General features: G+C 46.8%; 1 protein-coding gene across 1 annotated transcript; it reads right to left on the bottom strand.

Moving 5' to 3' along the window:
* Positions 1 to 18,799: 18,799 nt before the first annotated feature.
* LOC119331138 lies at positions 18,800 to 19,835 on the bottom strand. The gene is made up of 2 exons (XM_037604310.1): positions 19,302 to 19,835; positions 18,800 to 19,218 (listed from the first exon to the last, which is right to left on the bottom strand). Exons 1-2 carry the CDS (start codon positions 19,589 to 19,591, stop codon positions 19,161 to 19,163), a joined length of 348 nt encoding a protein of 115 aa, XP_037460207.1. The 5' UTR covers positions 19,592 to 19,835; the 3' UTR covers positions 18,800 to 19,160.
* Positions 19,836 to 20,924: the final 1,089 nt, after the last annotated feature.

Genomic DNA, 20,924 nt, shown 5'->3' with positions numbered 1-20,924 from the left:
CCTAGGGGCAATAATAAAGTTATTATTTATTTCCTTATATCATGATAAATGTTTATTATTCATGCTAGAATTGTATTAACCGGAAACATAATACATGTGTGAATACATAGACAAACAGAGTGTCACTAGTATGCCTCTACTTGACTAGCTCATTGATCAAAGATGGTTAAGTTTCCTAGCCATTGACATGGGTTGTCATTTGATTAACGGGATCAAATCATTAGGAGAATGATGTGATTGACATGACCCATTCGGTTAGCTTAGCACACGATCGTTTAGTATGTTGTTATTGCTTTCTTCATGACTTATACATGTTCCTATGACTATGAGATTATGCAACTCCCGTTTACTGGAGGAACACTTTGTGTGCTACCAAACGTCACAACGTAACTGGGTGATTATAAAGGTACTCTACAAGTGTCTCCGGAGGTACTTGTTGGGTTGGCGTATTTCGAGATTAGGATTTGTCACTCCGATTGTCGAAGAGGTATCTCTGGGCCCTCTCGGTAATGCACATCACTTAAGCCTTGCAAGCATTGCAACTAATGAGTTAGTTGCGGGATGATGTATTATGAAACGAGTAAAGAGACTTGCCGATAACGAGATTAAACTAGGTATTGAGATACCGACGATCGAATCTCGGGCAAGTAACATACCGATGACAAAGGGAACAATGTATGTTGTTATGTGGTCTGACTGATAAAGATCTTCGTAGAATATGTAGGATCCAATATGAGCATCCAGGTTCCGCTATTGGTTATTGACCGGAGACGTGTCTCGGTCATGTCTACATAGTTCTTGAACCTGTAGGGTCCGCACGCTTAACGTTACGATGACAGTTATATTATGAGTTTATATGTTTTGATGTACCGAAGGTTGTTCGGAGTCCCGGATGTGATCACGGACATGACGAGGAGTGTCTAAATGGTCGAGACATGAATATTGATATATTGGAAGCCTATGTTTGGATATTGAAAGTGTTCCGGGTGAAATAGTGATTTTACCAGAGTACCGGGAGGTTACCGGAACCCCCGGGAATCAAATGGGCCTTAGTGGGCCTAGGTGGAAGAGAGGAGAGGAGGCAAGGGCTGGCCGCGCGCCCCTCCCCCTAGTCCGAATAGGACAAGGAGAGGGGGGCGGCGCCCCCCTTCCTTCCTTCTCCTCCACTCCTTCCCCCCCCCCCAAGTCCTAATCCAACTAGGAAAAAGGAGGGGAGTCCTACTCCCGGTAGGAGTAGGACTCCTCCTGCGCGCCTCTTCCTATGGCCAGCCGCACCCCCCCTGCTCCTTTATATACAGGGGCAGGGGGCACCCTAGAGACACAACAATTGATCATTGATCTCTTAGCCGTGTGCGGTGCCCCCTTCCGCCATAGTCCACCTCGATAATACTGTAGCGGTGCTTAGGCGAAGCCCTGCGTCGGTAGATCATCAACATCGTCACCACGCCGTCGTGCTAACGAAACTCTCCCTCAACACTCGGTTGGATCGGAGTTCGAGGGACGTCATCGGGCTGAACGTGTGTTGAACTCGGAGGTGTCATGCGTTCGGTACTTGATAGGTCGGATCGTGAAGACGTACAACTACATCAACCGCGTTGTGCTAACGCTTCCACTTACGGTCTACGAGGGTACATGGACAACACTCTCCCCTCTCGTTGCTATGCATCACCATGATCTTGCGTGTGCGTAGGAAATTTTTTGAAATTACTACGTTCCCCAACAAAGCAATGGGTTAAGCTTGGGGGAGTTGATACGTCTCCATCGCATCTACTTTTCCAAACGCTTTTGCTCTTGTTTTGGACCCTAATTTGCATGATTTAAACGATGCTAACCCGGACTGACACTGTTTTCAGCAGAATTACCATGGTGTTGTTGTGTGCAGAAATAAAAGTTCTCTAATTTGGACGAAACTTTTTGGAGAATTATTTTTGCAATAAATAAAAAATACTGGAACCAAGACCCACTGGAGGGGGCCTGGCTGCCCACAAGACACCAGGGCGGGCCACCCCCTCTGGCGCGCCCTAGTGGGTAGTGGGGCCCTCGAGGCCCCGCTGACCCTAATTCCGACGCTATAAAATCCTATTTTCCAGAAAAAATAGGAGAGGAAGTTTCATCACCTTTTACGATATGGAGCCACCGCCACCTCCTGTTCTTCATTAGGAGGCCAGATCTGGAGCCCGTTCGGGGCTCCAGAGAGGGGGATCTTCGGTCTTCGTCATCACCAACCATCCCACATCACAAATTTCATGATACTCACCGCCGAGAGTGAGTAATTCCTTCGTAGGCTCGCTGCATGCTAAGAAGCTAGATGAGATTCATCATGTAATCGAGTTAGTTTTGTTAGGGCTTGATCCCTAGTATCCACTATGTTCTAAGATTGATGTTGCTATGACTTTGCTATGCTTAATGCTTGTCACTAGGTCCCGAGTGCCATGATTTCAGATATGAACCGTTTATGTTTTCACCATTATATTTATGGTCTAGATCTGATCTTGCAAGCCATAGTCCAGTGCCTCATGTTGACTTGCATGGATCCTGAACTATAGAAGCGTTTTGAACAATCTACTACTCAATTTATAATTGGATCACTGGAAGTTCTATACAAGAAATAGGCAAGGACCGAACATTTTGAATTAACCAAGGCCTTGATTGAATGCAAGATGAAAGAGGGTTCCTCAGTGAGTGAGCTGTAACACCCCGGATGTAATTTACCTTATCTGTACTCCAACTCTTGCCGTTTTCGGCGCTAAGTTATTTTATTTCCTCGATGTCATTTTTTTTGTCTCCGTGTGTTTTTTCCTTTGTCATGCATCTCATATCATGTCATCATGTGCATTGCATTGCATACGTGTTCGTCTCATGCATCCGAGCATTTTCCCCGTTGTCCGTTTTGCATTCCGGCGCTCCTATCTCCTCCGGTGCCCCTTTCTACCTCTTTTCGTGTGTGGGGGTTAAACATTTCCGGATAGGACCGAGACTTGCCAAGCGGCCTTGGTTTACTACTGGTAGACCGCCTGTCAAGTTTCGCGCCATTTGTACTTCGTTTGATACTCCAACGGTTAACCGAGGGACCGAGAAGGCCTCGTTTGTGTTGCAGCCCAACACCCTTACAATTTGGCCCAAAACCCACCAAAAACTTTTCCATCATCTAGAGCGTTCGGTCACGATCGCGTGGCCGCAAACCGTGCTCAATTTGGAGTCTCCTAGCTCCTCCTACCTATAAAACTAGGTCTCCCCCGAAATTTTCGGGTCTTCCCTACCCTAAACCTAGATCAAATCCCTCTCTGTGCGGCCGGACATGTCCGTCGCCGCCCGGATGCACCGCCGCCGCCAATAGGAGGCCGCCACCTATCCCTCCGCCGCCATCTCTCTCCTCCGGCCCAGGCGAGCCCTCACCGGGCCCTCCAGGCCCATCGGGGCGCGCCGCCCGCCTCGGGTCGCCCCCGACACCGCTCCTCGCGTCCGCCGCTGAAGCTGCCGACCGCCTCCGCCGCGGCGCACCTCGTCGCCGACCCCCTCCACCTAGGCCGCTCCCCTCCGTCCGGTCTACAGCGCCGCCCCGCCGGACCGCTCCGCCGCGCCGCCCTCCGCCGCGTCGCCTCGCCGTCCCTCCACGCCGGCGACGACCATCTCCGGCAAGTCCCGTCGTCTCCGGCGACGGACCCGGCGAGCTTCGGGAAGCGTGCATCGCTATAGTATCACGCGCCAGATCCAGATCCAAATCCCCTCGGTTGACTTTTTCATCCCCGAACCCTAATTTTTTGTAAACTTTGGCATGTCATAACTCCGCATCCATAGCTCTGATTTGTGCGTGTAGCATATCAAAATGTTCATCTCGACGAGTAAATCATTTCAACTCATTGCATCATTTTCATTTGAGCTCATCTTTATGCCCGAAATGCTATTGGAAGAGGGCTATGTGGTGAATTTGTCAGATCTGTTTCATCAAATGGCTTTTTGTCATTTTTCCCATGTTTAATGTGTGCATGATATGATTCTGAGCTCTACATGTGTTTTGTCATATGCCATGCCATCTTTACAGAGGTGCTTGCCATGTATTTTTGTGATATTTGTGGTGACTAGCACAAGCTTGCAAAGTAGAGTAATCGGTAATGCTGATTTCAGAGACTTGGAATTTCTCTAAGTCCTTGTCCTGTTTTTGTTGTTATGCCATATGTTCATGTTGTTTCCTAGTGATCCGTGCCTCTTTTAAGGATGCTCAGTAAGTATATTTTGTTAACATTGTGGTTCTCTATCCATCCATGTCTTTTTTGCATTTATGGAGCAACCTAGCTTGAGTCAATCGAGCTCTACTTTTGCTATATTGTGAATCCTGGCAGATTGTTGACATGTTTATCGATTTTGCCGAGGATGTTGCTATTGATCCGTGCATGCTATGTTGTTGTTCCTGCCATGTCTAGCTCCTATGCCATGTATTTTTGATGGGTGTATGGTTAGTTTGTCATGCCATGCTCTGTAGTGAGTGCATCGAGCTCGTAAACATGCCTACTCGTTAACTGATTTGCATGCTCCAGTTTTTCACAAAGTCTGAGATCTGTTTATGTTTTTGCCATGCTCACATGCTTCCAATTGTATTTTCTGATCCCTTTTGGCTCAAGGTCATTAAGTGACTTTTGTTAAGTGCTTTGAGTAGCTTCATGCCATGCCTTGATTTGCCATGTTAAGTTCCTGTAGCTTGTAGTTTTCATGCTCTAAAGTGTGCTTCCTGATGATAAATTTCAGACTTGTGTTAATTTCACTAAGTCTGAAATTTGTTATCATTTGCACTTTTGCCATGCTTGTTCGAACATGTCATTGGATGAATTAGCCGTAGCTCAGTGTTCATCTTTTGTCAAGCATCATGAGTGGATCCCTGCCATGTATTTTGTTGTCATGTTTGAGTGCTGTAGCGTATTTTTCTTGATGCATTTAGTTGGTCACTTGCTGATTATCGCAGACCGGTGCCATTTGTTTTGCTTACCATTTCCAAACCGTGCATCCGATTCCGGTGATCTTTATATCGATTTCAACTGAAATCACCACACCTTTCCAGTGGCACTCTTGGATTTCCAGGTTGAGGCCAGGTTCTATCATTCCTTGTCAAATCTTGCATTTGCATCGCATACCGCATCCCGCATATCATACCATGTTTGCATCATGTTGTTTGAGCATTGCACATGGTTGATTGTGTTCCGTTTGCTTGTTGTTCTTGTTTGGGTAGAGCCGGGAGACGAGTTCGTGAACGAGGAGCCCGTTGAGTTCGCTTACGAGGATCAAGTCAACTCTGACAACTTTGCAGGCAAGATGATCATATCCTCGAAATCACTTCTATCTTTGCTTGCTAGATGCTCGCTCTTTTGCTATGCCTATGCTACGATGCCTACCACTTGCTCATCATGCCTCCCAAATTTCCATGTCAAACCTCTAACCCACCATGTCCTAGCAAACCGTTGATTTGCTATGTTACCGCTTTGCTCAGCCCCTCTTATAGCGTTGCTAGTTGCAGGTGAAGATTGGAGATTGTTCCTTGTTGGAACATTGTTTATTGTTGGGATATCACCATATTATCTTGTTTATCTTAATGCATCTATATACTTGGTAAAGGGTGGAAGGCTCGGCCTTTTTCCTAGTGTTTTGTTCCACTCTTGCCGCCCTAGTTTCCGTCATATCGGTGTTATGTTCCCGGATTTTGCGTTCCTTACGCGGTTGGGTTATAATGGGAACCCCTTGACAGTTCACCTTGAATAAAACTCCTCCAGCAATGCCCAACCTTGGTTTTACCATTTGCCACCTAGCCTCTTTTTCCCTTGGGTTTCCGTAGCCCAAGGGTCATCTTTATTTAAACCCCCCTGGGCCAGTGCTCCTCTGAGTGTTGGTCCGACCGAGTAGACTGCGGGGCCACCTCGGGGCAACTTGAGGGTTGGTTTTACTCGTAGGATGTCTCATCTGAGTGTGCCTTGAGAACGAGATATGTGCAGCTCCTATCGGGATTTGTCGGCACATTCGGGCGGTGTTGCTGGACTTGTTTTACCATTGTAGAGGATGTCTTGTAACCGGGATGCCGAGTCTGATCGGAATGTCTCATGAGAAGGAATATCCTTCGTTGACCGTGAGAGCTTGTGATGGGCTAAGTTGGAACTCCCCTGCAGGGATTTGAACTTTCGAAAGCCGTGCCTGCGGTTATGGGCAGGTGGGAATTTGTTAATGTCTGGTTGTAGATAACTTGAAACTTAACTTGATTAAAATGAATCAACCGTGTGTGTAACCGTGATGGTCTCTTCTCGGCGGAGTCCGGGAAGTGAACACGGTGTTGGAGTAATGCTTGACGTAGGTTGTTCTAGGATCACTTCTTGATCATAGTTGTTCGACCGTGCTTTTGCCTTCTCTTCTCGCTCTCTTTTGCGAACAGGTTAGCCACCATATATGCTAGTCGCTTGCTGCAGCTCCACATATTACCTTGCCTTTACCTAAAAGCTTAAATAGTCTTGATCGCGAGGGTGCGAGATTGCTGAGTCCCCGTGACTCACAGATTACTTCCAAACCAGATGCAGGGGCCGATGATACCGTTCCAGACGATGCACTTGAGCTCAAGTGGGAGTTTGATGAAGACTCTCGCCGTTACTACGTGTATTTCCCAGATGATCAATAGTGGTGCCCAGTTGGGGCGATCGGGGACCGTGTCGCATGTGGGGGTTGATCTTTAATTTGGTACCGTAGTCGAACCATGAGTGTATTGGATGATTGTAATGTTATTCATGTATTTGTGTGACGTGGCGAGTGTAAGCCAACTATGTACATTTTCCGCTTTTATCTATTTACATGGGTTGTTGTGAAGATTACCTTACTTGCGACATTGCTTTCAATGCGGTTATGCCTCTAAGTCGTGCTTCGACATGTAGGAGATATAGCCACATCGAGGGCGTTACATATTGGGAATCAGAGCCTTCCCCGACCTTAGGAGCCCCCTGCTTGATCGAATCGTTGGCGTTGTCGAGTCTAGAAAAATGTTTTGAGTCATTTAGGATTATATATATCGGAGAGTTTAGGAATTCTTTTTACTCCCCAGTCCCTTCATCGCTCTGGTAAGGCATCCTGACGTAGAGTTTTGACTCTTCTCTTCTCAAATTTCACTAAAAAATTTAGGATCACGCGGGTATCTTGGAATCGTTCCGATCGATTTGTGACGAGAACATTGTTCTTGGTGCCTCCTGTCATTTCGGGGTTGTGGCAGTGTCCCGGGGAGTTGAGCTCCGAGGTGTTGTCGTCACAATTTTATCGTTGAGATTCTGGAATACATGAGTTTCGCCGACATCGAAAATCTCTTTTATGTAGTTGTTGGTGAGATAACCTCGACGCCACCCAGTACTGGGGCGGGAGTTCGGGAGTATTGCCATAACTCGTATAACGTATGCTTTTCGAAGGTTGAGGTAAATGATTTCCGAAGGTTTCTCGGTTATGTGTTGAAGGATGGATACAGCTGGATGTAGGATTTGCTAGATTTGGGTAAGATATTATGCTTCCCATGTATCCCCAACACCTGATTGCATAACCGAAAAGGTTCGGGAGTTTCATAGGTGGGAATTCTTGTAGTTCTAGTTCTTCTTCCGCGGATATTTGGTTTGGGATTGGGTAATCCTCACCAAGTATTCGTTCTTGTCCGTACCTTGTTGTTTTTCTTCTACCTCAATTCTAAGTGGCTTCTCAATTTATGGATATGTGACCATTTCAATTGGAATGCATTCGTTCATTTTGTTCGGATGTGAAGACTTTATGTTGCAATTGAACCCGTTTGATTCAACTTCAATATTTGTCTGTCAAGTTGCTAATGGATGTCAACCTCTTCAGGATGGCTCCTCCAACGCGCACGACTCCGAATCCTGACCCGCCACCTCCACCTCCACCTCCGGAGGCATGGCAAGTTGTGATGGCCGCTACCAATGCAAACACGCAGCTGATCATGCAACTTCTTCAAGAGCACAACCAAGGGAACCAGGGCCATGGCAACAATCAGAATCAGTTTGCTACACTCAACCAGTTCCTTGCTAACCAGCCAAAGACCTTCAGCAATTGTGTTGAGGCAACAGACGCTGATGATTGGCTCGTGGACATATGCAAGCATTTCGAGTGCAGTAACGTCAGGCTTGAGGACTTTGTCAAGTTCGCCTCCTTCCAACTCAAAGACCAAGCTACAGAATGGTTTCAGCAGTACAAAGATTCCAAAGGAGGTTGTGTGATTACCTGGGATGAATTCCGTCAAGACTTCAAAGCTCATGATATTCCTCAGAGTGTGGTTGAAAGCAAGCGTGAGGAATTCCGCAACCTGAAGCAAGGCACTATGTCTGTTTACGAGTACAACAAAATGTTTCAAAAGCTTGCCCGTTTTGCTAAGCAAGACGTCCCTGACGAGAAGAGCATGATTTACCAGTTCAGGGGTGGTCTCAGAGAAGAAATCCAGCTAGCTCTCATCCTCTTTGAGCCCAAGAGGTACGATGAGTTTTACAACATGGCAATGAAGCAAGAGACTGCTCAACTGAAGTGCGATGCTTCCAAGAAGCGAGTCAGAGATGCTACTCCTTCTTCCTCAACTCAAGTGGCTAAGCAGCAAAAGTATTGGCTTCCTCCTCCTCCGTTCCGTCAGCCTTATCAGCAGAAGAGCAAAGGTGGTAGTGGATCTTCCCACCCACCCAACCCTGGCTTTCAGAACAAGACTTCGTCTCAAGCTCCAAGATCAAGTGCTCTGTATCACCGTCCGCTCTCGGAGGTCACGTGCAACAAGTGCCAACAAAAGGGTCACTATGCCAACAAATGCTTCAATCAGAGGCGTCTCCCTCCTCCTGTGAGATCGGCAAGTACAGTTGTGGTCAAGCATAACCCCAAGCACGCCAAGGTCAACTTGATGAATGCAGCTCAGGCAGAGGACTCGTCAGATGTCATTATGGGTAACCTTCCTGTTAACGATGTTCCTGCAAAAGTACTTTTTGACACTGGTGCATCGCATTCTTTCTTGTCATTCCCATTTGCATCGAAGCACAATGTTGATACTGAGGTTATGCCCAAAGTCATGCAAGTTGTTTCTCCTGGCAAGCTTTTGACTTCTAGTTTGGTTGCTCCCGATGTCTCTATCACGTTGGGCGACTACAAGTTTCTGTCCTCTCCAGTGGTACTTGGTAACTCGGATATTGATCTTATTCTCGGAATGGATTGGCTTTCTAAGCACAAGGCTCATCTTGATTGTGCTGCCAGGCAGATTCAATTGACTCATTCGTCTGAGGATGTAATTGTCTTTGCCGCTCGTGATGATACCATCCGTCTGTTTTCTCTCAATGAGAAGGATGAACTGGATGCCATCTCTCAAATTCCAGTCGTTTGCGAATATAAAGACGTCTTTCCATAAGAGCTTCCAGGAATGCCTCCGCACCGGCCAGTTGAATTTGTCATCGATCTTGAGCCTGGTATGGAACCTGTTTGCAAACGTCCTTACAAGCTGGGACCCAAAGAGTTGAAGGAGCTGAAGAAACAACTCGATGAACAAGAGCGTATGAGTCTCATCCGACCTAGTTCTTCTCCGTGGGGTTGTGGAGTTCTTTTTGTGAAGAAGAAGGATGGAACGGACCGACTTTGTGTTGACTACCGTCCATTGAACAAGAAGACTATAAAGAACAAGTACCCACTTCCCAACATCAACGAGCTGTTTGAACAACTCAAAGGTGCTCAAGTATTCTCCAAGCTTGATCTCCGTATGGGCTATCACCAGATTCGAATTCGTGAGCAAGATATCCCCAAGACGGCGTTCAGAACAAGCTATGGTTCATATGAATACACTGTCATGTCTTTTGGCCTCGTCAACGCTCCTCCGACTTTCTCTCGCATGATGAACTTCATATTCAACCCCTACACAAATGACTTCATCTTGGTCTACCTCGATGACATTTTGGTCTTTTCCAAGAACAAGGAAGATCATGCCAAGCACTTGCGTTTGGTGCTCGATAAGCTCAGAGAACATCAGTTCTATGCCAAGTTTTCAAAGTGCGAGTTTTGGCTCGATGAGGTTCTCTACCTTGGGCATATCATCTCTACCAAGGGCATAGCGGTGAATCCTCAGAAGGTGTCTGCAATTGTGAATTGGGAACCACCTCAGAACGTGAAGCAACTCCGCAGCTTCCTTGGTCTCGCAAGCTATTGTCGAAGGTTCGTTGAAAACTTTTCAAAGATCACAAAGCCTCTTTCAAACCTTCTCCAGAAGCACATGAAGTACGTTTGGTCTCCGGAATGTGACATCGCTTTCAACACCCTGAAAGAGAAATTAGTCACTGCTCCAGTTCTGACTCCTCCTGACGAATCCAAACCGTTCGAGGTCTTCTGCGATGCCTCTCTTCAAGGTCTTGGTGCAGTGTTGATGCAAGAGAAGAAAGTTGTGGCTTATACTTCTCGTCAGTTGAAGCCCAACGAGAAGAACTACCCCACTCATGATCTCGAGTTGGCGGCAGTTGTGCATGCTCTTTTGACTTGGAGACATCTCTTATTGGGAAGAAAAGTGGACATCTTCACTGACCACAAGAGTCTCAAGTACATCTTCACTCAGCCTAATCTCAACCTCAGGCAGACCCGTTGGGTCGAAATGATTCAAGAGTATAATCCGAGTATCGAATATACTCCAGGCAAGGCCAATGTAATTGCTGACACATTGAGCAGAAAGGCTTACTGCAACAGTCTGATTCTCAAGCCTTACCAACCCGAGCTTTGTGAAGCTTTCCGCAAACTCAATCTGCAAGTTGTTCCTCAAGGTTTCCTCGCCAACCTTCAAGTCTCTCCTACTTTGGAAGATCAGATTCGCGAGGCTCAACTTCTTGATGCTATGGTGAAGAAGGTGAAGATTGGGATTGCCAAGAGTCAACCCAAGTACAAGTGATATCGCCTTGATGACAAGGATACTCTCTTCTTCGAGGATCGCATTGTGGTGCCTAAAGGTGACCTTCGTGAAGTCATTATGAACGAGGCTCACAATTCTCTCCTCTCCATCCACCCTGGGAGTACAAAGATGTACCAGGACCTCAAGCAGGCGTATTGGTGGACTCGAATGAAGCGTGAGATTGCTCAGTTCGTGAATGAATGTGATGTCTGAAAAAGAGTGAAGGCAGAACACCAACGACCAGCTAGTCTCCTCCAACCTCTTGCCATTCCAGAATGGAAGTTTGACCACACTGAGATGGATTTCGTGACTGGGTTTCCAAAGTCCAAGCGTGGCAATGATGTTATATTCGTTGTCATCGACAAACTCAGTAAAGTGGCTCATTTCCTGCCTATCAAAGAGTCTATCACAGCAGCTCAATTGGCAGAGCTTTATACCTCTCGGATTGTCTCTCTGCACGGTATTCCGCAGTTGATTTCTTCAGATCGTGGCAGCATTTTAACCTCGAAGTTTTGGGATTCTTTTCAGAAGGCCATGGGCACCAACATCCGTTTCAGCACAGCTTTTCATCCTCAAACTAGCGGTCAAGTCGAGCGTGTCAATAAGATTCTGGAAGATATGCTCAGGGCTTGCGTTATCTCCTTCAGTATGAAATGGGAAGATTGTCTTCCATATGCCGAGTTCTCCTACAACAACAGCTTCCAAGCGAGTCCGGGCAAGGCCGCATTTGAAATTCTCTATGGCAGGAAGTGTCGTACTCTTAACTGGTCAGAGACCGGTGAACGTCAACTTCTGGGAAATGACTTGATCACAGAGGCAGAAGAGATGTGCAAAGTCATTCGTGATAACCTCAAAGCAGCGCAATCACGCCAGAAGAACTACTATGATAGTAAGCATCATGATTTGGCTTTCGAGATCGGAGACCATGTTTACCTCCGCGTCTCTCCAATGAAAGGTACTCGTCGCTTCGGTATCAAAGGGAAGCTTGCCCCTAGATACGTGGGTCCTTTCAAGCTCGTCAGTAAGAGAGACGATCTCGCCTATCAACTCGAGCTTCCCTCAAACTTTGCAAATGTGCATGACGTATTCCATGTCTCTCAGCTCCGCAAGTGCTTCAAGACCCCTGACCGCACCGTCAACTTCGAAGACATTGATCTCCAAGAAGACCTTTCTTATCATGAGCACCCCGTTGCTATTCTTGAAGAAACTGAGCACAAGACTCGCAATAAGTCAATCAAATTCCTCAAAGTCAAGTGGTCACACCATTCCGACCGTGAAGCCACCTAGGAACGCGAGGACCACCTCCCTTCTGAGTACCCAGCGTTTTTCCAGTCCTAGATCTCGGGACGAGATCCTTTCGTAGTGGTGGAGTGTTGTAACACCCCAGATGTAATTTACCTTATCTATACTCCAACTCTTGCCGTTTCCGGCGCTAAGTTGTTTTATTTCCTCGATGTCGGGTTTTTTTGTCTCCGTGTGTTTTTGCCTTTCATGCATCTCATATCATGTCATCATGTGCATTGCATTGCATACGTGTTCATCTCATGCATCCGAGCATTTTCCCCGTTGTCTGTTTTGCATTCCGGCGCTCCTATCTCCTCCGGTGCCCCTTTCTACCTCTTTTCGTGTGTGGGGTTTAAACATTTCCGGATTAGACCGAGACTTGCCAAGCGGCCTTGGTTTACTACCGGTAGACTGCCTGTCAAGTTTCGCGCCATTTGGACTTCGTTTGATACTCCAACGGTTAACCGAGGGACCGAGAAGGCCTCATTTGTGTTGCAGCCCAACACCCTTCCAATTTGGCCCAAAACCCACCAAAAACCTATCCATCATCTAGAGCATTCGATCATGATCGTGTGGCTGCAAACCGTGCTCAATTTGGAGTCTCCTAGCTCCTCCTACCTATAAAACTACGTCTCCCCCGAAATTTTTGGGTCTTCCCTACCCTAAACCTAGATCAAATCCCTCTCTGCGCGGCCGGACATGTCCGTCACTGCCCGGACGCACCGCCGCCGCCAATAGGAGGCTGCCACCTGTCCCTCCGCCGCCGTCTCTCTCCTCCGGCCCGGGCGAGCCCGCATCGGGCCTTCCAGGCCCATCGGGCTGCGCCGCCCGCCTCGGGTCGCCCACGACGCCGCTCCTCGCGTCCGCCGCCGAAGCCGCTGACCGCCTCCGCCGTAAAGCACCTCATCGCCGACCTCCTCCGCCTCAGCCGCTCCCCGCCGTCCGGTCTCCAGCGCCGCCCCGCCTGATCGCTCCACTGCGTCGCCTCGTCGTCCCTCCACGTCGGCGACGACCATCTCCGGCAAGTCTCGTCGTCTCCGGCGACGAACCCGGCGAGCTTCGGGAAGCGTGCATCGCTACAGTGTCACGCGCCAGATCCAAATCCAAATCCCCTCGGTTGACTTTTTCATCCCCGAACCCTAATTTTTTGCAAACTTTGGCATGTCATAACTCTGCATCCGTAGCTCCGGTTTGTGCATGTAGCATATCAAAATGTTCGTCTCGACGAGTACATCATTTCATCTCATTGAATAATTTTCATTTGAGCTCATATTGATGCCCGAAATGTTGTTGGAAGAGGGCTATATGGTGAATTTGTCAGATCTGTTTCATCAAATGGTTTTTTGTCATTTTTGCCATGTTTAATGTGTGCATGATATGATCCTGAGCTCTACATGTGTTTTGTCATATGCCATGCCTTCTTTACATAGGTGCTTGCCATGTATTTTTGTGATATTTGTGGTGACTAGCACAAGCTTGCAAAGTAGAGTAATCGGTAATGCTGATTTCAGGGACCTAGAATTTCTCAAAGTCCTTGTCCTGTTTTTGTTGTTATGCCATATGTTCATGTTGTTTCCTAGTGATCTGTGCCTCTTTTGAAGATGATCAGTAAGGATGTTTTGTTAATATTGTGGTGCTGTATCCATCCATGTCTTTGTTTGCATTTATTAAGCACCCTAGCTTGAGTCAATCGAGCTCTACTTTTGCTATATTGTGAATCCTGGCAGATTATTGACATGTTTAGCGATTTTGCCGAGGATGTTGCTATTGATCTGTGCATGCTATGTTGTTGTTCTTGCCATGTCTAGCTCCTATGCCATGTATTCTTGATGGGTGTATGCTTAGTTTGTCATGCCATGCTCTGTAGTGAGTGCATTGAACTCGTAAACATGCCTACTCGTTAACTGATTTGCATGCTCCAGTTTTTCACAAAGTCTGAGATTTGTTTATGTTTTTGCCATGTTCACATGCTTGCAATTGTATTTTCTGATCCCTTTTGGATCAAGGTCACTAAGTGACTTTTGTTAAGTGCTTTTGAGTAGCTTGTAGTTCCTGTAGCTTGTAGTTTTCATGCTCTAAAGTGTGCTTTCTGATGATAAATTCCATACTTGTGTTAATTTTACTAAGTCTGAAACCTATTATTATTTGCACTTTTGTCATGCTTGTTTGAACCTGTTATTGGATGAATTAGTCGTAGCTCAGTGTTCATCTTTTGTCAAGCATCATGAGTGGATCCCTGCCATGTATTTTGTTGTCATGTTTGAGTACCGTAGCATAATTTTCTTGATGCATTTAGTTGGTCACATGTTGATTATCGCAGACCGGTGCCATATTTGTTTTGCTTGCCATTTCCAAACCGTGCATCCGATTCCGGTGATCTTTATATCGATTTCAACCGAAATCACCTAACCTTTCCATTGGCACTCTTGGATTTCCAAGTTGAGGCCAGGTTCAATCATTCCTTGTTAAATCTTACATATGCATCGCATACCGCATCCCGCATATTATACCATGTTTGCATCATGTTGTTTGAGCATTGCACGTGGTTGATTGTGTTCCATTTGCTTGTTGTTCTTGTTTTGGTAGAGCCGGGAGACGAGTTTGTGAACGAGGAGCCCGTTGAGTTCACTTACGAGGATCAAGTCAACTCTGACAACTTTGCGGGCAAGATGATCATACCTCGAAATCACTTCTATCTTTGCTTGCTAGATGCTCGCTCTTTTGCTATGCCTATGCTATGATTCCTACCACTTGCTCATCATGCCTCCCAAATTTCCATGTCAAACCTCTAACCCACCATGTCCTAGCAAACCGTTGATTGGCTATGTTACCGCTTTGCTCAGCCCCTCTTATAGCGTTGCTAGTTGCAGGTGAAGATTGGAGATCGTTCCTTGTTGGAACATTGTTTATTGTTGGGATATCACCATATTATCTTGTTTATCTTAATGCATCTATATACTTGGTAAAGGGTGGAAGGCTCGGCCTTTTTCCTAGTGTTTTGTTCCACTCTTGCCGCCCTAGTTTCCGTCATATCGGTGTTATGTTCCCGGATTTTGCGTTCCTTACGCGGTTGGGTTATAGTGGGAACCCCTTGACAGTTCGCCTTGAATAAAACTCCTCCAGCAATGCCCAACCTTGGTTTTACCATTTGCCACCTAGCCTCTTTTTTCCCTTGGGTTTCCGGAGCCCAAGGGTCATCTTTATTTAAACTCCCCTGGGCCAGCGCTCCTCTGAGTGTTGGTCCGACCGAGTAGACTGCGGGGCCACCTCAAGGCAACTTGAGGGTTGGTTTTACTCGTAGGATGTCTCATCTGAGTGTGCCCTGAGAACGATATATGTGCAGCTCCTATCGGGATTTGTCGGCACATTCGGGCGGTGTTGCTGGACTTGTTTTACCATTGTCGAGGATGTCTTGTAACCAGGATGCCGAGTCTGATCGGAATGTCTCGGGAGAAGGAATATCCTTCGTTGACCATGAGAGCTTGTGATGGGCTAAGTTGGGAATCCCCTGCGGGGATTTGAACTTTCGAAAGTTGTGCCCGCGGTTATGGGCAGATGGGAATTTGTTAATGTCCGGTTGTAGATAACTTGAAACTTAACTTAATTAAAATGAATCAACCACATGTGCAACCATGATGGTCTCTTCTCGGCGGAGTCCGGGAAGTGAACACAGTGTTGGAGTAATGCTTGACGTAGGTTGTTCTAGGATCACTTCTTGATCATAGTTGTTCGACCGTGCTTTTGCCTTCTCTTCTCGCTCTCTTTTGCGAACAGGTTAGCCACCATATATGCTAGTCGCTTGTTGCAGCTCCACATATTACCTTGCCTTTACCTAAAAGCTTAAATAGTCTTGATCGCGAGGGTGCGAGATTGCTGAGTCCCCGTGACTCACAGATTACTTCCAAACCAGATGCATGGGGCGATGATACCGTTCCAGACGATGCGCTTGAGCTCAAGTGGGAGTTCGATGAAGACTCTCGCCGTTACTACGTGTTTTTCCCAGATGATCAGTAGTGGTGCCCAGTTGGGGCGATCGGGGACCGTGTCGCATGTGGGGGTTGATCTTTAATTTGGTACCGTAGTCGGACCATGAGTGTATTGGATGATTGTAATGTTATTCATGTATTTGTGTGACGTGGCGAGTGTAAGCCAACTATGTACTTTTTCCCCTTTTATCTATTTACATGGGTTGTTGTGAAGATTACCTTACTTGCGACATTGCTTTCAATGCGGTTATGCCTCTAAGTCGTGCTTCGACACGTAGGAGATATAGCCGCATCGAGGGCGTTACATGAGCATATAGTAAAGCTTGTTGGCTATGCTGACAGACTGACTTCTCTGGAATTTGGAATTCCTCCAACACTTGGTATAGATATTGTGCTTGCTTTACTCCCCCCATCTTACAATGGCTTTATCATGAATTACAACATGAATGGGACAGAGAAAAGTGCAAACGAGTTGTTTGCTATGCTCAAAACTACGGAAGCTGGAATGCAGAAGAACAAAACAGTGTTGATGGGCAACAAGACCACTAGTTTCAAGAAGAAGGGCAAGTCCAAGAAGAAGAAATCTACTGAAGCCGATAAGACCGAGTCTCAGAAGAAGGACAAGGGTGGAGCCTCTAAAGAGACTGAATGTTTCTACTGCAAGCAGAAAGGACACTAGAAACGTAACCGCAAGAAGTATTTGGTGGATAAAAAGAACGGTTCTCCAGGTAAAGGTATAATCGTTATACAAAGTTAATGTTATTCTATTTGTAAAATTTATGTATGTCATGGGTATTTGATAGTGATCGGTTGTTGTCGTTTTGCAAACCGATATAGGGACTACAGAGAGCTCACAAGGAGAGGAGAAATGAAGTCATGATACAAGTTGGGAATGATGATGGGATCGCGGCTCGAAGACCGTTGAAGTCATCGCTTTGCTGAAAGATCTACTCAATTGGTGAGATGATTGCTTGTCTTGATCCAAAGAACTCATTTGCTAAATTTGATGAAGACAAACTTGTTCAACTTGCTGAGATGTATGTTGATGACTTCTCCACATATGAGATTTCTTTTGTCCTTGGAAACCAACTTGAAAATTTCATTGTTGATGAGAGCTGATTCAAGTTTTGTTAGTTGTAATGACCTTGGTAGTCTTGCAGACACATGGTCTTTCCTTTGGTATGTCGTCTTATTGAGTTGGCATTGATTTTGCCTGTTCCAAGCGCATCAGTGGAAAGAGCTTTCTCAGCTATGAGTATTATCAAGACCGAGTTAAGGAATAAGATGGGTGATGATTGGTTGAATTATTTCATGGTTGCAATATTGAGCGAGAAATATTTGCACAGGTTGATGATGATGCTATTATATATCGCTTTCAATCCTATAGATCTCGTAAAGGAATTTTGCCTCGTCGTAGTAGTAAGTTTTCAACTTTGTACAATGTTAATTGTTTCACTTGATGTTTATGTCTTCTTTTATGAAATTTTGCTTTTGATTTCTCTAAGGTGTTGGCTCTTCTTTCTCCGTTGATCAAGTTATGGAAGACACTTATGAAGCAAGCCATTGATTTGGTACTCTTTTTACTGCACGTACTCTTCGTAGTTTTTGTCATTTGTTTATCTATTTTGTTGTATCTTTAAACATTGAGTTTTTTAAATTTTGGGTGCAATTGAACCATATTTGAGATATTCTTTTGTGATAGCTATAGCCTGATGGACGTTAAATTTTTCTCTCGTGATGACAAAAAATTTGGACCCGGAGCTTGCTCCAATCCTAGATCCATTAGTGCACCACGCCACCATGGTTTTAAGGCCACAAGACAGTGCAGATTGGTTGTGACACCGGCAGGAGGCAAGAAAATCATAGTCGCGCTGGAGTCCGCTTGTGGGGAGGAGGAAAACCTTTCGGCTTGACGAGTGTAGGGATTCGCCCACAGATTGATTTATATACATGTTTCCGTAAGATGTACTGTATACTTTTTTTTTGCGAGAAAACTTTCAATCTATTCATTTTCCATCACGGCAGTACAACGAACATTAGAAAATAATAAAAATTACATCCAGATTCATAGACCACCTAGCGACGACTACAATCACTGAAACGAGCCGAAGGCGCGCCGCCGTCATCACCCCTCCCTTGCCGGAGTCGGGCACAACTTGTTGTAGTAGACAGTCGGGAAGTCGTCGTGCTAAGGCCCCGTAGGATCAGCGCACCAGAACAGCAACCGCCGCTGATGAAGAATAACGTAGATCGAAAGGATCCAACCTGAAGACACACGAACATAGACGAACCACAACCAGATCCGAGCAAATCCACCGAGGATAGATCCGCCGGAGACACACCTCCACACGCCCACCAACGATGCTAGACGCACCATCGGAACGGGGACTAGGCGGGGAGACATTTATTCCATCTTCAGGGAGCTGCCACCGTCTCGTCTTCCTGAGTAGGACACAAACCCTAACAAATTTTAAATGAACGACTAACAACGGAGCCCTCCCGCCGGCCCTTGCCAAGATCCACCACGCCCCCATGGCCCTAGGGCCACCGGAGACGAGGCGGACCTGCGACGGAGCCGACGAGAGGCACGAACCCTAGCTTTTTTTGAGGAGGAGGCGGCGGCTAGAAAGGGGCTCGGTGCGATTCAGATATATGTACATGACATTTACACCATGAGTTCGACATAGGATTTACAAGGTCATGCATGCATGGTACGTGATGCATGTACAGTGCAGGGCAACCGTACCCTGCCGAGATACACACACATCACACTTACGTACACGCGGCACGCACTGACGCGCATATAGGCTAGTAGGAGTAGTTGATTAATTAATTAATCCAGCTCGCCATCAGGGGAGCCGGTTTATTCCCTGTACAGATCCTTAGTCCTGCAATACGTAGACAGTAATAGCAATCTGTATATAGATTTCCGATTCTGCTGCTTGGTTTTCGTGGTCGTCATCGCCGGTCCACCGCCGTCATCAGAACAGGAACGCCGTCGGCGCGAACGCCGGCATCGACGACGCCGTCTCGATGTGCCTGCGCACGTTCACACCCATGTAATCAGTTAACTTCGATTATTTGCACCACAAAGATCTACTAGTAGAAAGAGAGACGCGTACCTGTATTCGTCGCTGTGCGCGCGGGGCAGGACCCTGGAGGCCACCCTGCCGGGCCTGGCCGGGACGACGCGCCCACCCGCTGCGGCCTTGCCCACGTCCACCGCGACACCCTCATAGATGTCCCCAAGCGCCGGCCTCCACTGCGGCGAGCCGCCCAGCGACCTGGCCCTCCTCCGCCTCCTCCTCGCCGCCGCGCCGGTGGTCGTGGCAGCAGCCTGCTGATCCGCAGGCGGCGCGTCGTCGATGGGTCCAGCACGGCAGCCGCAGGGCACGAACGACAAGAGCCTCATCAGCTTCCTGCGCACCCTCCCCTCTATCTTGGCCCCTCCCGACCCTTCTCTCTAGATCTCCCCTCCCCTGTCTCTAATCTCTCCCCTGATACACAGCTAACAATTCTCTCTGTACAATCTACTCTACACTCTCCGGCGACGAAATCCCCGGCCGGCCGTCGCCCGTGTATTCACGGGAATGCCACCGCGTACGAGTGGCCTCAGCTCGCTAGCTGACCACCACTCGGCTAACGGGGAGAGCGTACCTGCAGTGTCACGTGTTGGGGCTGCTTTATAGGGTTCGCGGAGGGTGGCAAATGTCCGAAACACCCCCGCTCCGCAGTGGGGTGGCCAAGGGTAGTCTCGGGAACGTGGAAATTGCCATTTTTCGGTGCCATGCAGTAGAGGGAGTTTCGGTGGGAACAAAAATAATACTATCACAAAAGTTCAGTCGACGTCGATGTGTAGGTACCGATCGCGTCGTGCGTATGCAGGTGGCCCGGCCAAGTGGATGTGGCGGTGGGCCCGGGCATGCGCGTGCCTGATGGAGCCGTATTCCGTCTACGTGCGTACGTATCTGATGGAGAGAATACGTACGGCGACCGTGCTCTGGAAGAGTGTACGGTGGGCCTGGGTTAACAGAAAAATGCTTTACCGGTGGAGTAGCAGAATGAACACTTTTTTTTAGGGGATAAACCAAGTAGCAGAATGAACTGTGTGAGTGATATGCGAGACTCCATCAGGTTTGAGCCCAACTAGCCCAATTATAAGTTTGTTGCCAATTTGTTGGTAGATTGTTTGCTTCATAAGCATTCTGCCTCTTAAAATTTTGGCAAAATGGATAGAACTCCGTGTGGTTCGTAACCGACTTGACGGATCACGGAATTACATCAGTGAACATGGGTCCATAGTAGAACACGCACTTGAATGAACAGTAAAAATCTAAAAAATAGCAAAACATCAAACGTTTCTGAATTTATTTTTCACAAACAGTGGTCGAGTGTTCTACTTATATATGAATACACGTGATGAAATGACATTCTTAGTGTTTTGGGCGGAAAACAATATCGTCTCCACCAAACTACCTAAAAATTGCTTTTTGGGACACATTTTCTCTTCTTTGTTCAAAATACCACTCATGTCATTTCTTCGTGAAATTTCACACATGAGTAGAACACTCGAGTACATTTGTTAAAAAATCAATATGTTTGATTTTTATTTTTATTTTTGCTATTTCACCCATTTCAATGTTTATCTAGGTGCATGTTCACCCATGAGCCAAAAAATTATTCTGCCAACTGTGTTGGTAAACTATTTCAAAAGACACCAACTGGAAATGTTCTTTCTTCTCTAA

This window comes from Triticum dicoccoides, chromosome 7A, assembly GCF_002162155.2.
Source record: "Triticum dicoccoides isolate Atlit2015 ecotype Zavitan chromosome 7A, WEW_v2.0, whole genome shotgun sequence".
NCBI classification, from domain to species: Eukaryota; Viridiplantae; Streptophyta; class Magnoliopsida; order Poales; family Poaceae; genus Triticum; species Triticum dicoccoides.
The sequence above is the reverse complement of the archived record's forward strand: the minus strand, read 5'-3'. Positions and strand labels throughout refer to the sequence as shown.